Source organism: Somniosus microcephalus, chromosome 3, assembly GCF_052327205.1.
Source record: "Somniosus microcephalus isolate GS21.2 chromosome 3, FLI_Smic_1.0, whole genome shotgun sequence".
NCBI lineage: Eukaryota > Metazoa > Chordata > Chondrichthyes > Squaliformes > Somniosidae > Somniosus > Somniosus microcephalus.
The window spans coordinates 303,945,030-303,969,783 of record NC_140989.1 but is presented as its reverse complement, the minus strand read 5'-3'; the positions used below and the strand labels follow the sequence as shown (position 1 = coordinate 303,969,783).

At 42.5% G+C, this 24,754-nt stretch overlaps 1 protein-coding gene across 1 annotated transcript in view; it reads left to right on the top strand.

The window, feature by feature from the left end:
* Window positions 1-24,754, top strand: part of stil (STIL centriolar assembly protein) — an 82,755-nt gene that overhangs the window by 41,490 nt on the left and 16,511 nt on the right. Inside the window, exons 7-14 of the mRNA XM_085982879.1 lie at window positions 2,330-2,413; window positions 3,804-3,890; window positions 6,108-6,258; window positions 7,396-7,505; window positions 12,640-12,754; window positions 13,698-14,789; window positions 18,617-18,797; window positions 22,871-23,102. Coding sequence (XP_085839005.1) covers window positions 2,330-2,413; window positions 3,804-3,890; window positions 6,108-6,258; window positions 7,396-7,505; window positions 12,640-12,754; window positions 13,698-14,789; window positions 18,617-18,797; window positions 22,871-23,102 — 2,052 coding nt within the window. The remainder of the gene's footprint in view (window positions 1-2,329; window positions 2,414-3,803; window positions 3,891-6,107; window positions 6,259-7,395; window positions 7,506-12,639; window positions 12,755-13,697; window positions 14,790-18,616; window positions 18,798-22,870; window positions 23,103-24,754) is intronic.

Sequence of the window (24,754 nt, the reverse complement as noted above, 5' to 3'; positions counted from 1 at the left end):
CTCTGTCGCAAACTACCCATCGAGGTGTGCATCTCTACTGGTGCTTGGTGCACTAATTTCTGCTGATGTGCTCCCTCAGAGGATGGAGGTTCCTCTGAGGAGTTCTCCTGATCATCATCCTGGACAGTAGGGAGGGGGGTTCTTGATGGTCCTGTGGGAGAGTAAATACATGAATTACACATTTGATATTACCATTGTGCACATTATTATGACCACATTTATATGAACATCATACAGGTATCTCATAATCGTCACTCATGAATGCCAAATCAGATGTCTGGAAATTAATTCTGTCACCAGGTTGTTCTACTGTGTCTATCTCTCCATCCCCCACATCAAGCTCCTCAGGTCTTCTAGCAATGCCTAGAGCTGCCTCTTCAGCGTTGGTCAGCTGTGTCACGGATGGTGGTGATCCTCCTGTTCTCCCCCTCTCCCTCTTATTGTGGATTCTCTTTTTCCTGCAATCAGGGAGAGAATTGGATTTTCAGTGAGTGTGATGGAATAATTGTCTAGAATGGATAGGATAGATGTTTGGAGGGAGACAACGATGGAATGGGTTCCCATTACCAAGTTCCCTCCTTTGGAGTTGCTGGTTGTCATTGCATAACCATGAGGGTGGGTGTGTGGGTTTTTTAAAAATTTGTTTATGGGATCAGGGTGTCGCTGGTAATGCCAGCATTTATTGCCCATCCCTAGTTGCCCTTGAGAAGGTGGTGGTGAGCTGCCGCCTTAAACCGCTGCAGTCCATGTGGTAATGGTACTCTCACAGTGCTGTTAGGTAGGGAGTTCCAGGATTTTGACCCAGCGATGATGAAGGATCGGCGATATACTTCTAAGTCAGGATGGTGTGTGACTTGGAGGTGGTGGTGTTCCCATGCGCCTGCTGCCCTCTTCCTTCTAGGTGGACGAGGTCGCGGGTTTGGGAGGTGCTGCCGAAGAAGCCTTGGCGAGTTGCTGCTGTGCATCTTGTAGATGGTACACACTGCAACCATGGTACGCTGGTGGTGGAGGGAGTGAATGTTTAAGGTGGTAGATGGGGTGCCAATCAAGCGGGCTGCTTTGTCCTGGATGGTGTCGAGCTTCGAGTGTTGTTGGAGCTGCACTCATCCAGGGGTGCATAGTTAGATGAGGTAGTGATTCTGTACATAGGGAGAGAGGGAAGGTTGATAGTGCAAGTGATGCTGGGTTGAGTGAGGATGTGCAGGGGTAGGGTTGACAATGCTGGGGATGTGATGACACAGCAGAATTAAGGGAATTGTGCTTTTATACTCACTTTCCCTGTGTGCAGGAGATCATTGAACTTCTTCCTGCATTGAATCCATGTGCATCTTACCATTGACCTGGCATTGACCTCCCGAGCTATTTGCAGCCAGGCTGCCTTCGTCTGCTGAGGAGGTTTCCTTCTTCCATCTCCCGGGTACAGGACCTCCCGACGAGCTCTGACTCCCTCAACAAGAACATGCCGGAATTCCTCATTGAACCGTGGAGTTGCTTCTGTCTCTCTGCAGACAGATTGAGCACCAGCAGCAGTCAGGAGCAGCATAAAAGACTTCAGATGTAACTGTGGAATGGTCCCCTTAAGTATTTGGGCTGCACACGCGTCAGCAGAGCACCTGAACAGACCCGCACCTTGTGATGAGGGCGAGTAATCCACACGTTGGGCTCAATTAGCCCAATTAAACTAAAGTTGTGTTGGAAGGCCGGCTGGAGCCGGCAGCAGGTACGGAACCCGCCGCACTCTGTTCCCAATGCCAACCCGCCTCCACGGCCAGAATAACAGCCTAAGTGTGCACATGGCAACATTGCTATAAAGAATTTACTCTTGGCCAATTTGTTACAGGCAGTTACTGTATTACCGCAAGCAGCTGTAGTTACGAGCTCCTCTATTGGTTGAAATAATTACCTGGGATTTTCGCAGTGGTCTCCCAATCTCACTCTCTCACTATAACTTAACGGAAGATCAATGGAATCCCTGAAGAAATAGCATAAATGTCTGTGCACTATTTCTTTGGGGATTCCGCTGAAGTTATGACAGGAGATCGGGAGAACTCCGTGGGAATTCACCACTGTTTAACTATTTCACTCGTCGTTTGTCATCAGAATTCCTCAACTTTTACATTTTTTGCAACATATAATTTTCAATTGTCCGTGCACATTCATGGGTAGTCTTGCAATTTTTAGCCGTATGATAGCTCATACCAATCAAAAGAGACGGTGTTGTGACATCAGTTTAGAAAAAAAGTACATGATTATGATGCTTTCTGCTTTGTAAGTCTATTTTAAACTGACACTTGGTAAAAATATAACAAACAAATTTGTTTAATTGCAGGTACCTTACAATGGATCAGACACGCAAACTTCTATTAATACTTGAATCTGATCCAAAAGTGCTCACTTTGCCTCTAGTAGGAATGTAAGTACAATATTATAAAATAATACAGTATCCAATGTTAAAGAATTTGAGTTCAATTTGAAATTTAAAAAGACAAGAACACTAGTGTGAAGTATGAAGTTAGGACATGTTCATTTCAATGTCATAGTCATGAATATTCTAGCAGGAGGTAAAAGCTAAAATTCTAGCAGTAATGTTTATTAACTGAAGGAGTACAAGACATAAATTATAAATCTCATCAGTAAGGCATTCATTATTTTTCTAATTTATGTCCAAAATAACACCAAGCAGTGTTAGGATGACGAGCAATGTTGAGCTCCTGAAATGTTCTAATATTGACTACTAAAGCAGGAGAGAATCTAAACTCTTGGAAAATGCACCTAAGCTTTTATTTATTGCAAGTTGATTTTGTGTGGCATTTCATTTGGGAGCCAACACCGAATGTGCTTTTCAGGTCAAGCAAAATTAGAGGATGGCAAAATAACTGAATCAAAGTGGGAGATGGGAGAGAAGGCAGTTAGGAAGAGAGGGTGAGAAGGGTACTGGGAGAGGAGAGTGTGGGTTAGAAAGGAAGGGAGAGGAACACAGATGGAGATGAGGGTAGGGAGGGGGATGAGGAGGGACGGGAAAACTGGGGACAAGGTGGGGAGATAGGTAGAGGATTGTTTGGAGGGAAGAGGCAGATTCAATGGGGGTGGGGGGTTAAGTGCTGAGTTGTGCTTTTTTTCTTGCTTCGGGGATAGGGTGGATGGTACGATTTCTGTATCAGCTGCTGGTGGGGAGGTGTGTTACACTTATTTTTGTTTTGAGTTTGGGAGGGGAATGAGTTGGTACGTTAGCACGGTTGGTCTCTTAACTCCATGGACAGTTAACAGACTCGGGTGGTCTCTGCTGGGTGTAGTAAATTCAGGGTTGACTTTCTTAGTGTGGTTGTGTAATTTTAATGCTTTCTGGCTGGGTGGTGCTAAAGTTTGAGATCGCTTTATACAATTTGGTGGTGCTAAAGTTTGAGACCGCTTTATATAATTTGGTGGTAAGGATTTGTTTTCCGTGTAATCTTCAGTGTAAATTTACAGGGTGAATTGAGCAGTTCAGAGCACCATCATTTTGCAGGCTGCAGCTGGCCACCGGTTCCTTTTTAGTTCCTTCCTTAATAGGCTGTTCTGTTACTTTGAGGTCAAGCATCTTGCAGTTTTTTTTAAGGTGCTAAAAGTAAGGTACTAATTTTTTTCTTTAGATGACCCTATCACACACCATTATAACTTGTTCACAGCATCCCTACAGGTGCAATACCTTTGGCATGTTGTGACAACACAGCATTTTTAATAGTATATAAACTTGCAAAAGTGCAGAAAAATTATATTTTGAAGTCTTGCTTTGTAACTTTTATTTCACATTTTTGGTATTCCAGTTGGTTGAGTGGTGCAACCCATGTACATAGCCCACAAGTCTGGGCCTGCTGCTTGCGGTATCTATTCAGTTCTTCCATTCGAGAGAGGTGAGATTTGAAGAGAATTTATCTTTTTTTAAAAAGCTATTCTGTAACAGAGAAGTACATTTTCAAATTTTCATTAAATCCGGCCCATAATGTCTCCTGTCTGTTAAGTTAAATACTAGTACTCTCCATTCTTCTATCAAATAATGTAATGCTGTTTTTGATTGCTAAAATATGTACTGAGTGCACTCCAGGCTACTACTGCCAAAGTTAAATATGTCCAATCTCTGACTTTAATTCCATGCTATTCTTTGCTTTTTTTAAATTAACAATTTAAGTTTCAATGCTAAATTAGAACCTTTTAACAAAACAGTGTGTGAATATAATGAGCTATTGGAGTACTTTGGGAATTAGTATAGTACTAGTTTTCAGCAGTTCTGGGGAAGCAAATAATTGAAATTTGTATTAACTACAAGAAATTAGTGTGAACACTCGTTGCCCTAACATGGTGGTGTTGGGCTGTTTTCTTGATTTGTAGCAATTGTTTTTACACCCACTCGAGGGTATTACGTCAGTCACACGGTATAGGACTGAAGTCATGTGTAGGTTAGAATCGTACAGCACAGAAAGAGGCCATTTGGCCCATCGTGCCTCTGCCGGTTCTTTGAAAGAGCTATCCAATTGGTTCCACTCCCCTGCTATTTCCCCATACCCATGAAATTTTTTTCCTTTTCAAGTATATATCCAATTCCCTTTTGAAAGCTATGATTGAATCTGCTTCCACCACCCTTTCAAGCAGTGCATTCCAGATCATAGCAACTCGTGGAAAAAAAAAATTAAATTCTCATTTCCTGTCTGGTTCTTTTGCCAATTACCTTAAATCTGTGCCCTCTGGTTACCAACCCTCCTGTCAATGGAAACAATTTCTCTTTATTTACTCTATCAAAACGCTTCATAATTTTGAACACCTATTAAATCTCCCTGACATGAATCAGTCATTCATGAAAGAAAGACTTATGAAATAATACTGAGCGGCCTACGGGTGGCGCTGTCCAGGGAGCGTATGTTGTAAAACAGTTGATTAAAGCTTTGTTTAACACTTAGACCAAGTGCCTAGTAGTTTTCTTACGTCACTCCCCATACCTTCTTTGCTCTAAGGAAAAGAATCCCAGCTTCTCCTGACTTTCCCTGGTACCATTCTAGTAAATCTCCTCGGCACCCTCCCCAAGGACTTGAACACAATACTCCAGCTGAGGCCTAAGCAGTGATTTTATAAAAGTTTAGCATAACTTCCTTGCTTTTGTACTCTCTGCCTTGTTTGCTTCCCTGAGGACATTTGTGAACCATTTGAGTTTGTACAACAATCGAACAGCTTTCATCGTCATTTTTCCGGATGCTAGCCCACAAATGACCAGATTTATCAAATTCAGTTTCGCAGCTTGCCATGGTGGGATTTGAACCCATGACCTCTGGGTTTCTAGTCTCTTTTATCTCTCAAACTGAGGGTAATTTCCTGCAATTGTTTCATATGGACAAAAGAGCTGTAATTTAATCTGTATTACTGATCAAATTGCAAACCATTCTCCCCACCTCCAAGAGCTCAAGAACCTCTCCCACCGTCCTAAGAGTCCCCACCATCAACATCCTGGCAGTTGCCATTGAGCAAAAGCTGAACTGGACCAGCCATATGGCTAAAAGAGCAGGGCAAATGCTGGATAGTTTGTAAAGAGTGGTTAACCTCCTGACCCCTCAAAGCCTCTGTCTGCAATATCTACAAGGTCCAAGATAAGCATGTGATGAAATACTCTCCACCTGCCTGGATTAGTGCAGCTGCAATAACACTCCAGAAGCTCAATAATATCCAGGGCAGAGCAGTCCAGTTGATTGTTGCTCCTGATACTGGATATCTTCTCACTCCACCACAGGCACGCTATGCCTGCAGTATGTACTATCTGCAGGATGTACTGCCGCAATTCACCAAGGTTACTTTGACAGCACTTCCTGGCCTGCGACCTTAACCACTGACGAGGATCATAGCCACTGATGAGGATCATGGCCACTGACGAGGATAATGGAAACCTTACATTACCTCCAAGTTCCATTCACGTACTATCCCCACTTGGAAGTAAAATATTAATTATAAGCATATTTTGTGCTATTCAACAGTATGGTTAGGCTGTCCCATTAATTTTATGGCATGCTTACATATTGCAGTCTTTATATAATTAAAGAAATTTGTTTTATTTGCAATAACCTCTGTTGGTTCTGTTTTTTATTCAGAGTTTTCTCGACTGAGCAGAAAAGTTTTCTTCTCGTTCTCTATTCACTTACACATAGGCAGCCAGAATTCTATGAATGCCGTCCTTGTGGTGAGCACGAGAAACTAGATTTCCAGCTGCTTACTAGTACTGAAGTATTAAATCTTTGTACGGTAAGTACATGGGTTTACTCAAAGAAAGCATTCCACTCTTTAAAGTTTCTGTAAGTGTTTAAAAAATAAAAAGCCAATTTGCCTGCCTAATGTAATTCTTGGCATGTACCATTTTAACCTAACTCACCTGGTGGGAAACTGACACAATTAGATTGGCTTGCTGTTTTGCAAACTGCCCAGTTTTACTTTCTATCTCTCCTCCATTGTCCATTCCATGGGCAGTGACACATTAAGAATTCTTGGGGCCCTGGGCTGCTCTCCACGCTGGAACTTTGGCGTTGATGGGCAGCTTCTTAGTCCAATGGGGTCAGAGAGGCTAAGTTCCTCGGGTTGTAACAAGTGGCCTGCCTGTTGAACACAGCTTGCCACCCTGGCAGGGACCCCTTATTTGACTGAAGACCATGGGTGTGTGCCCCGTAAGCCCGGGCATTAATGCACCCTGTCCATAGGACTGCTTTTGTTTGGTTCCACACTTAGCTATCCAATTGTAGCCAGAGCATCTCTAACAAAGGCTTCTCTTTCCAACCCACTGTCACCTCCAGAGTTTCCCAAGGATCTATCCTTGCCCCCTCCTTTGTCCTCCTGTACATGCAGCCCCCTAGCAGCATCATCCACAGACATTGAGTTGATGTCCATGTATACATGGATGACACCCAGCTCTACCTCCACTGCCTCAATGCTGTTAAACTGCTTGCCAAAATCCAGTTCTGGACTAGCTATAACTTTCTCCAGCTAGACACCGGGAAGACTGAAGTCATCACCTTAAGATCATTACCAACTCCAAATTTCTTCCTAGCTATTGACTCAGATAGATAAGAACCTTTGGTGCCTTGTTTCCTGACCTTACTTCATATCTTCTACATCTGTAACCCTTCCAACCTCTACCCAGTCTCAGCTATGCCGTCAGTTGCCTAGACTTCGCCTAGGTCTTCCCCCCACCCTCCACCTCTCTCCCTCCTTTTTAAAGACTCTCTTTAAAATCTGTTAAAGGTACAATATGAATGCAAGTAGTAATTCATAATTGTATAAATAACTCAATAAATGGTGAATTGCTAAAGATGCTAATTCTACCTGACCACTTCAACTTTTAATATTTTTGAGTCAAAGTTAACTGAGCAGTTGAACTATTTTTTTCAGAGCACTGAGTCTTCAGGAAAACAGCCTATTGAATTTGAACTAAGTGATGAAAATAAAAATCCAGAGAGTGATTTCTTTAAGGAGGTGGTTAGCAACATTGTGGGAACTTCGTAAGTATTGCTGAACATAATACAGGTGGAGTTTCGGCTGCAGTTTCGAAGGCCATTACCAATCGCTATATACATATTAAACAGAAAGGGTGTGGGCCTGCAGTCTTTCCTATTAATATAATGTGTCTCTACAATAAATCCAATCTAACGCTCTATCCGTTGTGAATTTGGGATTTATTATAAACTTGGTACAGTATCTTTGGGTGCAAGTCTACTCTCTTTACTGGTTGTGCACTGTTAGGCGTTTGGGTCTGTCTGTCAGTAGTGCCATCTTCTCCCTTAAACGGCCTGGTCATCTGCTTTTTGTGGATGTTGGCTCCCACTGGCCTTTTCTTAAATTCATTCATGGGATGTGGACATTGCTGGCAAGGCCAGCATTTATTGCCCATCTCTAATTGCCCTTGATAAGGTGGTGGTGAGCTTCCTTCTTGATCCGCTGCAGTCCATGTGGTGAAGGTACTCCCACAGTGCTGATAGGTAGGGAGTTCCAGGATTTTGACCCAGTGACGATGAAGGATCGGCGACATATTGCCAAGTCAGGGCGGTGTGTGACTTGGAGGGGAACTTGGAGGTGGTGGTGTTCCCATGCAACTGCTGCCCTCTTCCTTCTAGATGGTAGAGGTCACAGTTTTGGGAGATGCTGTCGAAGAAGCCTTGGTGAATTCCTGCAGTGCATTTTGTAGATGGTACACACTGCAGCCATGTTGCGCCGGTGGTAGAGGGAATGAATGTTTAAGGTAGTGGATGGAGTGCAAATCAGATGGGCGGCTTTATCCTGGATGGTGTCAAACTTCTTGTGTTGTTGGAGCTGTACTCATTCAGGCAAGTGGAGAGTATTCCATCACACTCCTGACTTGTGCCTTGTAGATGGTGGAAAGGCTTTGGGGAGTCAGGAGGTGAGTCATTCACTGCAGAATACTCTGCCTCTGACCTGCTTTTGTAGGCATAGTATTTATGTGGCTGGCCCAATTTTGTTTCTGGTTAGTGGAGACCCCAGAATATTGATGCCGGGGGATTCGATGATGCCATTGAATGTCAAGGGGTGATGGTGATTGTCTGGCACTTCTGTCACACAAATGTTATTTTCCACTTATCAGCCTAAGCCTGAATGTTGTCCAGGTCTTGCTGCATGTGGGCACAGACTGCTTCATTATCTGAGGAGTTACAAATGGAACTGAACACTTTGCAGTCATCAGTGAACATTCCCACTTCTGACCTTATGATGGAGGGAAGGTCATTGATGAAGCAACTGAAGATGGTTAGGCCTAGGAAACTGCCCTGAGGAACTCCTGCAGCAATATCCTGGGGCTGAGATAATTGGCCTCCAACAACCACAACCATCTTCCTTTGTGCTAGGAATGACTCCAGCTAGTAAGAGAGTTTTCCCCCTCATTCCTATTGACTTCAATTTTACTGGGGCTCCTTGATGCCACACTCAGTTAAATTCTGCCTTAATGTCAAGGGCAGCCGCTCTCGCTTCACCTCTGGAATTCAGCTCTTTTGTCCATGTTTGGACCAAGGCTCTCATGAGGTCTGGAGCCAAGTGGTCCTGGCGGAACCCAAACTGAGCAGTGGTGAGCAAGCGCCACTTGATAGCACTGTCGATGACCCCTTCCATCACTTTGCTGATGATTGAGAGTAGACTGATGGGGCAGTAATTGGCCGGATTGGATTTGGATTTGTCCTGCTTTTTGCGGACAGGCTCGTTCTGGAGCACCAGTACTATAGCTGGGATGATGTCACGGCCCAAGCTCTTTGCTGTATCCAATGCGCTCAGCCGTTTCTTGATATCACATACATTATCTAGCACAGTAGTGGGGTCTGAGAATATATCAACAAAGCTACCCTGTGGTCTGGACGCGTATGCATTCCATCAATATTTCCAAAGGTGGACCGTTTAATTTGATTTGTGATTTGCTTTTTCCATAGTAGGGAAAACATACAAAACACTAAGTATTTTTCAGGATGTAACTGGTAAAATAGATGAGGGAGAACCAGTGGATGTGGTGTATTTGGACTTTCAGAAGGCTTTCGATAAGGTCCCACATAAGAGATTAGCATGCAAAATTAAGGCACATGGGATTGGGGGCAAGGTATTGACTTGGATAGAGAACTGGTTGGCGGACAGAAAGCAAAGAGTTGGAATAAACTGGTCGTTTTCCGAGTGGCAGGCAGTGACTAGTGGGGTACCGCAAGGATTGGTCCTAGGACCCCAGCTGTTCACAATATATATTAATGATCTGGACGAGGGAATTGGATGTTATATCTCCAAATTTGCAGACGACACAAAGCTGGGTGGGAGGGTAAACTGTGAGGAGGATGTCGTGAAACTCCAGTACGATTTGGACAGGTTGGGTGATTGGGCAGAAACATGGCAAATGCATTATAATGTGGATAAATGCGAGGTTATCCACTTTGGTGGCAAAAACAGGAAGGCAGATTATTATTTGAATGGCAATAGATTGGGAGAAGGGGAAGTGCAATGAGACCTGGGTGTTCTTGTGCACCAGTCGCTGAAGGTAAGCATGCAGGTGCAGCAGGCAGTTAAGAAGGCAAATGGTATGTTGGCCTTCGTAGCAAGAGGGTTCGAGTACAAGAACAAGGATGTCTTGCTGCAGTTGTACAGGGCCTTGGTGAGACCGCACCTTGAGTATTGTGTGCAGTTTTGGTCACCTTACCTGAGGGAGGACGTTCTTGCCATGGAGGGAGTGCAGCGAAGATTCACCAGGCTGATAGCTGGGATGGCAGGAATGACGTACAAGGAGAGATTGTGTCGATTGGGTTTATACTCACTGGAGTTTAGAAGATTGAGAGGGGATCTCATCGAAACCTATAAAATTCTGTCGGGTCTGGACAGACTAGATGCAGAAAGGATGTTTCTGATGGCCGGGGAGTCCAGAACCAGGGGTCATAGTCTAAGGATAAGGGGTAAGCCATTTAGGACTGAAATGAGGAGGAATTTCTTCACCCAGAGAGTGGTGAACCTGTGGAATTCTCTGCCACAGAGGGTGGTGGAGGCCAGTTCATTAAATATATTCAAGAAAGAGTTGGATATATTTCTTGAGGCTAAAGGGATCAAGTGATATGGGGAGAAGGCAGGGACAGGGTACTGAATTTGGATGATTAGCCATGATCTCATTGAATGGCGGAGCAGGCTCGAAGGGCCGAATGGCCTACTCCTGCTCCTATCTTCTATGTTTCTATGATGGAAGACATTTGGTACAAGCAATGTAGCTTCTATTTGCGTACTATTACAAAAATTAAATATTAATTCTTGGGATATGGGCATTGCTAGCAGGGCCAGCATTTATTGCCCATCCCCAGTTGAGAAGGTGGTAGTGAGCTGTCATCTTGAACTGCTGTAGTCTGTATGGTGAAGGTACTCCCACAGTGGTGTTAGGTAGGGAGTCCAGGCTTTTGACCCAGTGACTATGAAGGAATGGCACGATTATGTCCAAGTCGGGATGGTGTGTGACTTGTAGGTGATGTTCCGATGTGTCTACTGCCCTTGTCCCTCTAGGTGGTAAAGTCATGGGTTTGGGAGGTTTGTAGAAGAAGCCTTGACAAGTTGATGCAGTGCAGATAATGGATGTTTAAGCCAGTGGCTGGGGTGCTGATCAATGGAACACTTGGTGCTGGATGGTGTCAAGCTTCTTGAGTGTTGTTGCAACTTCACCTATCTCAGCAAGTGGAGAGTATCACACTTCTGACTTGTTCCTTGTAGGTGGTGGAAAGGCTTTGGAGAGTCAGGATGTGAGACACTCGCCGCAGGACATACCTGGGCAATTTTTCACGTTGTCTGGTAGATGCCAGTGTTGTAGCTGTACTGGAACAGCCTGGCTTGAAGCGCAGCTAGTTCTAGAGCACAGGTCTTCAGCAGTACAGCCGGGATGTTGTCGGGACCTGTGGCTTTTGCTGTGTCCAGTGCGCTTAACCGTTTCTTGATGTTGTGTGGAATTAGTCGAATTGGCTGAAGACTGGCATCTGTGATGATGGGGACCTTGGGAGGAGGCCGACAGAATCATCCATTTTACACTTTTGCTAGCTCACTTTGCTTTTACTTAACGTATTCACCCTGGCCAGGGCAGATGTTATGCTCTTGCAACCTGTCTTTTTGGTGTCTCCTGATTTTTAGAAGCCTCTTTTTCTGACCCACAGAAATAGAGTTTGGCAGCACCAATGTAATAGATGTGTTCCTAAATGACCAGACATTGCTAATGAATTACCTAGTTTTGGTCTCTAAAAGAAACATCATCACATTTTTGTGTATTAATTATCATTCATTTGCCCATAGAATCACAACTCCACATGGGGCTGTCTAGGAAAGGTAACACCTTTTAGGCAGCTTTTTAGAATACATTTTTAAATTGCTTGTGTCCATGTCTTTTCTGTGGGGAAAATGGCCAAAGAATCCTGAACCACGAGCGGTCCTCTTAGCAAAGTTCATAGAATGGGGTGGGTTCAGAACATAAAGTGATTCACAACTTCAACCTAAATTCGCAATCTGAGACTGCAATAATAGCTGGAAAAACACACACTGTAATAGATGGTGTTAAGGAATATTATTGCAACAGAATTAGGGGAGCTTTAGTCTACCTCGCTTGTCATCACTCATGTTTTGAGTGCATTGGCCTGTTGTATAATCTAAATCTAGAGAGTAGAAATCTTATTAAGAACTTGCTCTACCTGGGTTATTTATATGCTTTCAAATAAGATGTACCCTTTTAGTTTGCTATTTGTGTTGCATTCCTGAAATTAAAACGAAATTGGCTTTTAGGTACAGATGAAATTGAAACAATTTGATCAAATTTGAGGAAGGGGTTTTGGAAAATGTGGCAATTTATGTATGCAGATGAATAGTTTGATTTGATAAAGGACTTTCAGGAGATAGGAGGCACTCCTGGTCAGAGCTGAGTATGACCTGTGCATGTGGTATAAGCTAAAAGTATGAAATTCAAACAGAAGTGTGTTCTCTAAGCTACATTTAAAAACGAATTTGACTGGAAGTAGTATGGTGAGTTATAGGCTGAGCTTGGTGCAAATCCCTGTTGCTTTATGTCGGTGTACCAGTAGAACCATTTCACACTATTGTAAACAAATTAGATTTATTCAATTTTTAAACTTTGTTTTCCAGTCTTCAGTGTGGGTTGCTTTCGAGCAAGATACCTATTGGTGATAATGACTCTGGTGTGGAGGAAGAGGACCTTTCTCCAAGACCAACACCAAGTCCACATCCTGTTGGCCAAAAGGTTATTTAGTTACTATACATTTGAAGAAGTGTGGTCAAATGCTAATTAAAGTGTATTTTAAAAAAGTGATTACATGGAACATTTTAAACACACGTATTCGAGGGAGAATTTGATAATGTTTAGGTTGTCCAGTTTTAAAAAATAAATAAATAAATAAATAAATAAAAAAATACAAACATATGAAAAGCAGGATGGGAAAAGACCATTAAACCCACCCATTCTAGTCAATGGCACAACTTAGCACATTGTTCACCCACCCTGTAGCTATCTCTTGAGAAGTGGGCAAAATGAGCCTGTGACCAGTTGAAGAAAAACACAGGGGAAACTCTTCCTTTGAGTCCCAAAGACAAACGAGCAAGCTTCAGTTGTCCATGTCTTATCCCAAACACAACTTACGAGCAACATCCCCTATTACTGGAATTGTTCTCTTCTCTCGGGAACAACTTCATCCTTTTTAAAGGACTGCAGCAACTCTACTTGCCATCAGATGCTTGTGGTCACATAAAATGTGAATAGTAGCACACTTGTTGCAAGACCTTTGTCTTCAACCATTTACGTATATGGCCCAAGAATATAAATATGCATACAAGGCAGAAATACATGGGAATATTTTTGAGACATGTTTCAGTCTATTCCTCTAATACATACAGTTGGAATTTGGACAAATTTTCAACATTGTTTACACATTCCAAGGTGTCCTGCAAAGCAGGCTTCCATGGTTGAGCCACATGGCTTAAAGTGAAGTGCTATAATGCCATATGATTTGAACTGTAATGATTTTTAAATGGCACTATATTACATGGGCCTAGTATACTCTCTGTTAAAATGACCAAAGGATAGTAAGCTTAGTTTCCATATTGGAAGTTGCTTTCTGCATTGAATGTCTTAACTTCTAGAGTGCATATTCAAATAATTAATACAATCTTCTTTTCTGTTATCTTAGTTTCCAAGAATCTATCCTTCTGTACCTGAGCTATCACTTGTGTTTGATGGAAGTTTTATTGAGCCAAAGTATACTTCAACAAGTCTACAACAAAATAAGTCTTTACTAATAAAGCCACAACAGACAGCAAAAACCTGTGGAGCATCTGGAACTTTTAACTCAAAAAAACAATATTCTGAAAATGGGCAGCCTGGATTGACAGCCCAAGTTATACCTCCTCCTTTAAAACAAAATCTGACTCTTTCACACAAATCAACAGCATCTGTTAAGTCTCATAAAGAAAGACCAGCACAGCAACATCGGAAAGGTGGCCATTTTGTGAGGAAGAGTTCTGGATCTTCTTCATCGTCCTCCTCTACTCCACCAAGTGGACCTTCGCCTGATGCTTCCATAGACCAACCTAAGTTGGGTATGCCTTCTGAGCTAGTTGGTCCAATAAAAAATGTTGTTTTGGGTACAGGAGGGGTTTCTCCCAGAGGCTGGCAATCCATGTCCAACACAAGACAACCACAAGGACTATCTTCTCCCAACAAATCCAATAGGCATTCATTGCAACACACTCCTAGCTTTCCACCTAATTCTCCTTCTGAAATGCAACTGCTGGGGCTTCCACCACACTTTCACACATTATATCCAACTAGCTACTGTAATTGTTACCAACATCATGGACCTTGCTGTGGACCTTCATTGAATGCTAATTGGAAAGGAAATGTCACAACATATGGCTCTAAAGGGATTCACTCACCTAATTGCCATGACTGTACTCCTGCACCATGCCAACAAACTCTAGGTTATTTACCAAATTCTCACTGTACTACTTTGTGTATGAATAACAGTCCAATAAACCAGAGTTTATCTGGACAAGTAGGAAGCACTTCACCTCCAAACAGCAGCTTGATAAAGTCACCTGGGGGCCCCCGCATCTCACCGCCAAATCAGTGTAAAATGTGCACAGGACCCTCTGCATGTTTACAGTTTCCCGTGGGTAGACTGGAGCATGACCGAGAAGGAAATGGAACAATGGGCTTGCCTGTTGATGCTTACAAGATTCTAGTGGAACAGGATAGACAACTAAAGCTCCTTCAGGCTCAGGTAAGAAGGCCCTAATATTTCCTTTTACATTCTGTCCTCTTTCCGCTTGGTCTTCTCTTTTTCTCTCCTTGTTACCTCTCTTTCCACCCCCGCCCCTGCAAAAAGTGAAACTTTGTAGTATACTGGCAACATGTTTGTTTGTTTTGGGCGTCATATTTGAGTGTATTGTCGTCAATTTTAAGCAAGAAATGTTTTTAATGGAAATTAAATATCGGGGACTATGTTAAATAAGCAAGCACTCAGTAACCTGTGGGAGAGAGAGAAAACTCGAGCTGCATCTTTACCTGAAATTCTGATAATTCAACAATTGCGAAAATTTTGTCGTTTATGGCATTTGCGCCACTGATTAATAAATTTTTACTTCCAGCAAATTTAATGAGCTTGCTGATCTTACGGAATCTGAAACATGGTTTTTAACTTACCGTAGTCCCACAGCAATCTGATCATGACCGCAGTTTGCCCGTTTATGATGATGCAGCAAATGTACTCAATAAATTGCATGACCAGTATTGCACACATTACTGGAACTCAAAGATACAGGTCTCACGGGTATAATACTTGTAGTACTGCCACTGTAGAAACCTTTATTATAAATATGCAATAAATATCCAAAAATTGTAGTCGGCGGAGTAGCTACGAAGTACACCGCCAACCTACAAAAATAATGCAAACTTACCTTTTCTGAGGCCCAGAACAGAGACTTGCTCTTCGGCGCTGCAGAGTTCTATGCAGCGTATAACATCAGGGAGACCAGGCGTACAGCCTATGCGTAAGGGACGACACGCCCACAAAAGCTGTCAATGCTAAGCCATGCCCACAGAAACGACTCTGTCTCTTCCATTGAAATTAAAAAATTTTAAACTTCTAAAAACTTTAAATTAAACTGGTACTTGGACTTATTTCATATCAGCATCCCGTAAAGGTCTAACACTCCTATAAGTAAAGTTGTTGAACTGCAGAAAGAGATTCCCAGCCACATATCCAATGTTAATTTTCAGGATTAAAATATATTATTTAGACTGGTAATAGATAACTATTTTCCTTGTTATAGATGCATTATATTTGATCATTTTTGAGTTGAAAGGATAGAATTGGTCACTGAAATCTGATACCTATCTATCGTGTGTTCACATGAAACTTGCAAAAGTAACTAAAAATCTTTAACTACTGTTAGATTGTAAGATTTGGATGTGTGCTCTCCATTTAATGATATAAAACTGAAGTACACAAAAGATAACCTCCCCTCGCTACACACTGTTGAAATGAAACTAAAAGTTATCCTTGATATCTTGAATTGATTTCTGCTTAAAAGTCTGTGCCAGGTCAAACATTCTGAGGGCACGCACTGTGCTGAGAAAAGTGTGTTTTGACTTTAGGAGATGGTTTTTATCCAGGCTATTTGAACATGGATGCACCCTGTGATAACTATGTTCTTAGCATTACAATGCTACAAATATTTACTCGTGTACGTCTCTCTCCCATACATATATAAATAGCACCAATTTATATTGAACGTCAAGCTAGAAAAATTTTAACCTTTTTATTCTAGTTTGACGTGTTTCCTGGTTTTGAAGATTGGGTGTCAGTACTGTACCATGTCACACTATATATGCATTAAATTGAAAGGCACAGCCATTTGAACCTTAATCAACCGGCAAAAAAGTTTCTTCCACAAAAATACATACATAGATCTTTTTAAGATGTGAAACGGGCTCCTGTGCCTGCTTTCACTAATGGTAACATTTTCGGATGTAGTTGGTGGGCAATAGCCCAACTTTTCGCTAGCAATTGTGATTTCCAAGGCGGTGCGGATCATCTGTCAAAGCGTACCCTGACAGATTGCAAGTTCAGGATTTAACACATCGCATGCGGAAATCCTGAACTTGCGGTATATTTCAAAGGCAGTATGACGCCGTACTAAAATTCCATAGATTCTGGAACGGTTCCCACGGATTGGAAGGTAGCAAATGTAACCCCACTATTTAAGAAAGGAGGGAGAGAGAAAACCGGAAACTACAGACCAGTTAGCCTGACATCAGTAGTAGGGAAAATACTAGAATCTCTTATTAAGGACGTGGTAACAGGGCACTTAGCAAATAATAGGATTGGGCAGAGTCAACACTGATTTATGAAAGGGAATCATGTTTGACAAATCTGTTAGTTTTTTGAGGCTGTAACTAGCAGAATTGCTAAGGGGGAACCAGTGGATGTGGTGTATTTAGATTTTCAGAAGGCATTCGATAAGGTGCCACACAAGAGGTTATTAAACAAAATTAGGGCTCATGGGATATGGGGTAATATACTAGCATGGATTGAGGATTGGTTACCGGACAAAAAAACCAGAGTGTAAGAACAAAACAGGTCATTTTCGGGTTGGCAGGCTGTAAGGTACCGCAATGATCAGTGCTTGGGCCTCAGCTATTCACAATCTATATCAATGATTTGGATGAGTGGACCAAATGTAATATATCCAAGTTTGCTGATGATGCAAAGCTAGGTGAGAATGTAAGTTGTGAGGAGGATGCAAAGAAACTTCAAGGGGATATTGACAGACTAAGTGAGTGGGCAAGAACGTGGCAAATGGAATATAATGTGGAGAAATGTGATGTTATCCAATTTGGTAGGAAAAATAGAAAAGCAGAGTTTTTTTAAATGGTGAGAGATTGAGAAAGACATAGGCTGGTGGAATGGGCAGACATGTGGCAGATGAAATTTAACGCAGAGAAGTGCGCAGTGTTACAGTCTGGTAGGAAGAATGAAAAGAGAGGCAATATAAACAAAAGGGTACAATTCTAAAAGGGGTGAATGAACAGAGACCTGGGGGTATATGTGCACAAATCATTGAAGGTGGCAGGACAGGTTGAGAAAGCGGTTAAAAAAGCGTATGAGATTCTGGGCTTCATAAATAGAGGCGTAGAGTACAAAAGCAAGGAAGGTCTGATGAACCTTTATAAAACACTGGTCCGACCGCAACTGGAGTATTATGTCCAATTCTGGGCACTGCACTTTAGGAAGGATGTGAAGGCTTTGGGGAGGGTGCTGAAAAGATTTACAAGAATGGTTCCAGGGATGAGGGACTTCAGTTACGTGGATAGACTGGAGAAGCTGGGGTTGTTCTCCTTAGAGCAGAGAAGGTTGAGAGGAGATTTGATCGAGGTGCTCAAAATCATGAGGGATCTAGCCGGAGTAGATAGAAACTGTTCTCATTGGCGGAAGGGTCGAGAACCAGAAGGCACAGATTTAAGGTGATTGGCAGAAGAACTAAAGGCGACATGAGGGAAAACTTTTTTACACAGAGTGGTTAGGATCTGGAATGCACTGCCTGAGAGGGCGGTGGAGACAGATTCAATCGTGGCTTTCAAAAGGGAACTGGATAAGTACCTGAGGGAGAAAAATTTGCAGGGCTATGGGGAAAGGGCGGGGCAGTGGGACTAGAGCTCTTGCAGAGAGCCGGTATGTGCTCGACGAGCCGAATGGTCTCCTTCTGTGCTGTAACCATTCTATGATTCTATTTTCAACTGGTTAAACGCCAGCTGTATTCCTCTGCAGACATGAGAATCTTAAAGCACTGATTGTCAACCTATCCTGTGGATTTATGTGCTTTGGGCAAGTGATGTGTGCCCACAGGGAAAGAGAGTGCACACTCCATATCGGACAAACAGTAAACCTAATTTGGTTTTGACCCTCTTTCCACATGTTAAAAAAACAAACTGACCGAAGGGCATCAATCCTTTTAACCTGATAATACTTCAAAACACTGATGTTTTGTGAAAACCCAAGAAAGCATTTATATTCTTCAGTTAACTTTTAGTGTTTGCTATCTGCAGATTCAACAACTTTTGGACACTCAGCCTTGTGGTGTTACAACTCCTGTGACCCATTGCTCTTCAAAAAGTATTGGCATTTCCAACCCCTCACCAGAGAGACAAGTGGGATTTGTTGCTATGGAAACTCAGACATCTCCTGGTATTCACATGAAAAAAAGTGTTAGCATTGCAGTAAGCACAGGTGAGACACAGCATATCCAACTTCATTTATGCAGAACTGATTTGTTAAATCCTTTGTTTTTATTTTGTATAATAAATATTTTGTACACATTTAAAGGGAAATATAGAAGCTGTTTTCCATTAATTCTTTGAGGACTGCTGTACCATTTGTGCAGCAAAAGGTTTTTTAAATTGCCATTTTTTTCAGCGCATACTTTTTTGTTTAATAACTTAAAATTTAGAGGGTCCACCGTGATTGCAACAAATTAAGTGTACACCCTGTCTCTCCGATGGTATTATCAGGAGAAAGCAATCCTTCATTTTATTTTAAAACTCCTTGAAAATTGAACCGTCATGTATGTATTTACTATTCATGTAGGGAATATTTTGATTCCAAAGACCTATAGCAATGTCACTTAAGATGAGAGGCAAGAGAGCCACGTATCCAGCACCTCTGGGGAAAGCTCCTTGTGGCTCCACTGCCTGCCAGAGTTACTGTTGAAGTTTGGATTTGAAAAATATTTTAATGAATAAAATTGTAATTTATTAGTTTCTTTACATCTGTAAACTCTACCAAACCTGTGTTGCTGACCGCGAATTAAAATGAGTGTTCCTTCATGATTTAATATGTGCACATCTTGTTGGATATTCTTCAGATTACAAAATACTCCTTGGTATATCTTAAGGAGTATGGTGTTTCCAAAATGCTGTAATACCTTTGCGCATACAGTTCTAGTTGCTATTGCACACAGGATCCAGAGGTGCAGATCAGTGCAACGAAAGAAAGACTTGTATTCATATAACGCCTTTCATGACCTGGGGCTGTCTCGAAGTGCTTTACAGCCAATGAAGTACTTTTTTGAAGTGTAATCATTGTTGGAATGTAGGAAACGCGGCAGCCAATTTGCACACAGCAAGATCCCACAAACAGCAATGCGATGATGACCAGATAATCTGTTTTTGTGATCTTGATTGAGGGATAAATATTGGCCAGAACACTGGGGATAACTCCCCTGCTCCTCTTCGAAATAGTGCCAAGGGATCTTTTACGTTCACCTGAGAGAGCAGTTGAAGCCCCAGTTTAACATCTCATCCGAAAGACGGCACCTCCGACAGTGCAGCACTCCCTCTGCACTGCACTGGAGTGTCGGCCTAGATTTTTGTGCTCTGGTCTCTGGAGTGGGACTTGAATCCACAACCTTGTGACTCGAGGCTACCAACTGAGCCACAACTGACACCTAATTCATCCGAACCAAACTTTTGTGTATTACATCTGAACAAAAAGCCATTGACTTGTTTAATGAAAATATAGTTATTTCATAACAATCTAATGAGAGCTAGACATCTTGTATCCAAGAAGAATAGATGAGCTGTACTAGCCTTCTAAATATAGTTACAGGAAACTCTCAATTTACCAGCACCCAAAATAACCGGAAATCTCTGTTAACCGGCAAAATTCAGGAGTAGGTTCAGATAAGTTTTACTTCATATTAGTGGCCATTCCTGGATCTGTGGCCGGGTTCCTGCACCTGTTGCTAAGCAACAGGGAAGCCTGGATTTGTTGCTGTGTACGGAGCTCTCGTACCTTTTACTATACCTCTCTGTAATCCGGACTTTTTGATAAACCGGCACCACACCGGTCCCGTTGGTGCCGGATAAAAGAGTTTCCTGTACTAGGGCTTGTAATTTCACCATATAACTATTTTGTTTGTGATAGTTTTATAATGATATAGGATGACCACATAATAGTGCATGCATGTTAAGAGTGTGTTGTACAGATTGACTCCATCAGCAAAGTGTGAAATCTAAATTGTACATGAGGTTCCCATATCTATATATATAAAAGGATACTTCTGTCTGTCATTCCGTCTGTCTGTCTGTCTTGAATAAACTCAAGTTATAGAGCGTACCTACACGTGCGTTACGCCGAAAGAAAGCTGACGATTCCAGAACCGTCATAAGCGTATTTACTTTTTGGTCGGACTAAAATTGTTCGCGCGTTATGCAAAAAACCTTCAAAATTAAACTCTCTATCTGCTAATAGCATTGATTGACTGACGTCAAGGTCGACCAATCCTGTGCCGTCACGATTGACCAAGCCTACAGTTCAGTCGCCTGATGGTTGGCCAATCACTGCGTCTGTGGGTGGGACTAATACTTTTCAACTCAGGCATCGGGCAGCCATTGCTTCACTACTTCCAGCTCAAAATCGGCTAATCCAGCTTCTAAAAAGTTAGTATCTCTTTTAAAAATAACATCACATTTACCAAAAACGTTTTATAAGTACTTTCACTTTCATCTTTGAAGCTATTAAAAGGTAGAAATGTTGCCCGGCAGCAGATTCACAGAGGGACACAGAGACAGGCCCCAAAGCCTGGGACTCCATTTAAACCGCCCGGCCCAAAACAGCCCTGGCAACGCCGGGGCCCCCCCAGCTAGTAAGAACATAAGACGTAGGAGCAGGAGTAGGTCATTTGGCCCCTTGAGCCTGCTCCGCCATTCAATAAGATCATGGCTGATCTGATCTTGGCCTCAACTCCACTTCCCTGCCCGCTCCCCATAACCCTTGACTCCCTTACCTTTCAAAAATCTGTCTAGCTCCACCTTAAATATATTCAATGCGAAGCACAGAATAATTATACTAAAACTGAAGGGTAAAACCCAGTGTATAGGTTGCACCTTAATTGCACTAATGCAGGTCATAAAAACATGCATACAATTTTTACACCAGATGACCAAATTTTAAGTTTCTCCTTCACCAACCTCTACCCCCGATCCCATCCCAAATAGACTGCACTTTATGCTAATTACAATAATTGCCACAAATTTCATTTGGGAGAATGATTCTGTGTTAAGTAACATCCCAAAATCTTCTAACTTAATTACTTATGTCGCGATGGAGGGATTCATTTCTTGGGGAGCCTCTAGTGAATGGCAGACTAGCTTGTACAGGTTTGATGGTTATGTTTTTATTTAACCTATGTCCACCCCTTTTTTGCTTTGCTGACTCTGACTAGTCTCGATAGGGATGAGGAAGCGCAAATAACTACATCAGTGTCCCCTAGTTTCGGAGCCCACATTCTCTATATACAGTTTCAAAACTCGGTCTTTTGACTTTTTTTAAGTCTGAATACTCCCCTTTTTACAAAAAACCACCATAATTTTCAAAAATTGCACATTACAGCTGTATAATTATAACTAAATTCTATATTTTTAAATTCCATTCAAGTTTTTCCACTTTTAATAGTGCCAGTAAGTTATACCATGTCAAAGAGATCCCTTATATTTCACTGTCATGGTGTCACTTGTTATTTAATATGTTCTAAAAGCCACATTCCTGGGAGAACCTATTTGGGCCAATAATCCAATGGCAATTGCAACCACCATTATATTATTGGGCATAGAGGTTGGAGGCCTCCCCAGTTCACCCCAATGTAGCTGACTAGTAAGCAGGATGCTGGGAGCCTGTACACAAACTAGACAAGGCTCACTTAAGGCCCTGGAAAAAAAGACTCTCCTCATAAAGCAACTGAAGCTTCTGAACAACACTTCAGCTGCACAGAGCCTGTTTGGAACAGGTATTGAAGGGAGGCACCAATTGAAAATAAATGTTAAAATAACCCCTCTCCCACCTCAATTTCCCTCTTGCTTTTCCTGCACTGGATAATTCTGCTGGTACTCTACCGGCAACCAGCATCTTTCGAATGACTGCTGCTGCCTGAAGTGATGATTCCTTTCATCCTTGGTAACATGCCCATAAAAATATTTAAATTAGTTGACCTCGTATTAAGTGCATGGAGCGCTTGAGTAGCGGCACTATTGTGGGGGATTCATTATCGGTCCTTTTATGTACTCTGGCCTAGAGAGCCTCTGTCCAAGACTTGAGTATCTGATGCTATCTGATGCTCTAATGTAGTAGTGAAGTATTGTCAGAAGTGCAGTCCTGTTTAAACCAAGGCTATGTCTGCTTGTTCTGGTAGTTCAGATGAACATTAATGATCCTAAAGCACTATTCGAAGAACAGTGATTCTTCTATGTAATACTTCAGGAAAGTAGTACTATATTAATGTGGCTTTATTGCATATTCTTTCTTAGGTGCCAGTTTGTTCTGGTGTCCACCTGAGGAACAAGAGGTGCGTCAATCTGTGCCCAACCTCAAGTTGAATGACTCTGAATCATCCAGTGAAGAAATGGCTATCTCTATTGCAACTGAGGACACCAGCCACGCCAGTATTGCCTCTTCACTGAATGAAGTGGACATTCAGAACTTTGTAGAGAACAGTCAGGTTACAACAGATACTTCTGATCAAGCTACTGATGTACAAAAGTAAGACTTTATAATAAAAAAAAAGTTGAAATAATTGAAAATAACTTTCAAACATTGCAAACATGTAATTAAAAATTTAGATACAGGCCAAGAGTATGGTAAAATTTACATTAAAGCTGTAAACATTTTTTTTTAAAAACCTGCAGTTAGACCTAAAGGATAGGGTAAGATCGGGGTAAACACATGAGAGAATGCTGGAAAAACTCAGCAGGTCAGGCAACATCCGTGGAGAGAAATTTCTCCGCCTCCGCCGTATCTGCTCCGACGATGCCACCTTCCACACCAGTGCTTCTGACATGTCTTCCTTTTTCCACAATCGAGGATTCCCCTCTACCGTGGTCGACACGGCCCTCGACCGTGTCCGTTCTATCTTACGCACTTCTGCCCTCACCCCTGCCCCTCCCTCCCGGAACCACGATAGGTCCTCACCTTTCACCCCACCAGCCTCCACATTCAACGGATCATCCTCCGCCATTTCCGTTACCTCCAAAGTGATCCCACCACCAAACACATCTTCTCCCCTTTCAGCATTCCGTAGGGACCGCTCCCTCCGAGACACCCGAGTCCACTCCTCTATCACCCCCAACAGCCCTTCCCCTTCGCCTGGCACCTTCCCGTGCAAGCGCAGGAGATGTAACACCTGCCCCCATACCTCCCCCTTTCCCACTGTCCAGGGCCCCAAACACCCCTTCCAGGTGAAACAGCGATTCACTTGTACTTCTTGCAACCTAGTATACTGTATTCGCTGCTCACGATGCAGTCTCCTCTACATTGGGGAGACCAAACGCAGATTGGGTGACCGCTTTGCGGAACACCTCCGTTCAGTCTGTAAGGGTGACCCCGAGCTTCCGGTCGCCTGTCATTTTAATTCACCGCTCCATTCCCACTTGGACCTCACCATCCTTGGCCTCTTGTATTGTTCCACGGAAGCTCAACGTAAACTCGAGGAACAGTAAATCATCTTCCGATTAGGCACTTTGCAGCCTTCTGGACTCAATATCGAGTTCAATAATTTCAGATCATAACCTCGGCCTCTTTTTTCCTTTTAATTTTTTCCACCTCTTTGTTTTGGGTCCTCCTTTTCCCCCCCCCCCCCCCCCCCTCCTTTCCTTTTGTTTCTCTCTCACCTGGCAGCTGTCCTTATCCTGCCAGTACACTTCACACCTAATCTCAGCTGCCTTTTGTCTCCACGGGCCCATTACCATCTCATCTGGCTTCTAATACCTTTTATTGTCTCCTTTTGTTCGATCGCAGCTTTGCCTTCGATCTTATTATTTTCTTTCCAGTTTTGAAGAAGGGTTTCAACCCGAAACGTCAACTCAAATTTCCCTCCACGGATGTTGCCTGACCTGCTGAGTTTTTCCAGCATTCTCTGTTGTTATTTTGGATTTTCAGCATCTGCAGTATTTTGCTATCGTGAACACACATGATCTGGGTTGGCCTACGGTTGAACTGAGCACGCTAAAAAGCAATACTGGATATCTTTTTAAGGTGTGTGTGTGATGTCTATTTACACTTGCTCTCTCTTTCTGGATTTGCTGTTGCACAAATGTTTTAGTCTGCTTGGCTATAAACGTAACAAGCTCTGATAAATAGATGACTTTTGTGTTACCAGGCACTTTTGAATGTGTAGTTGGGAAACAAGCACTGTA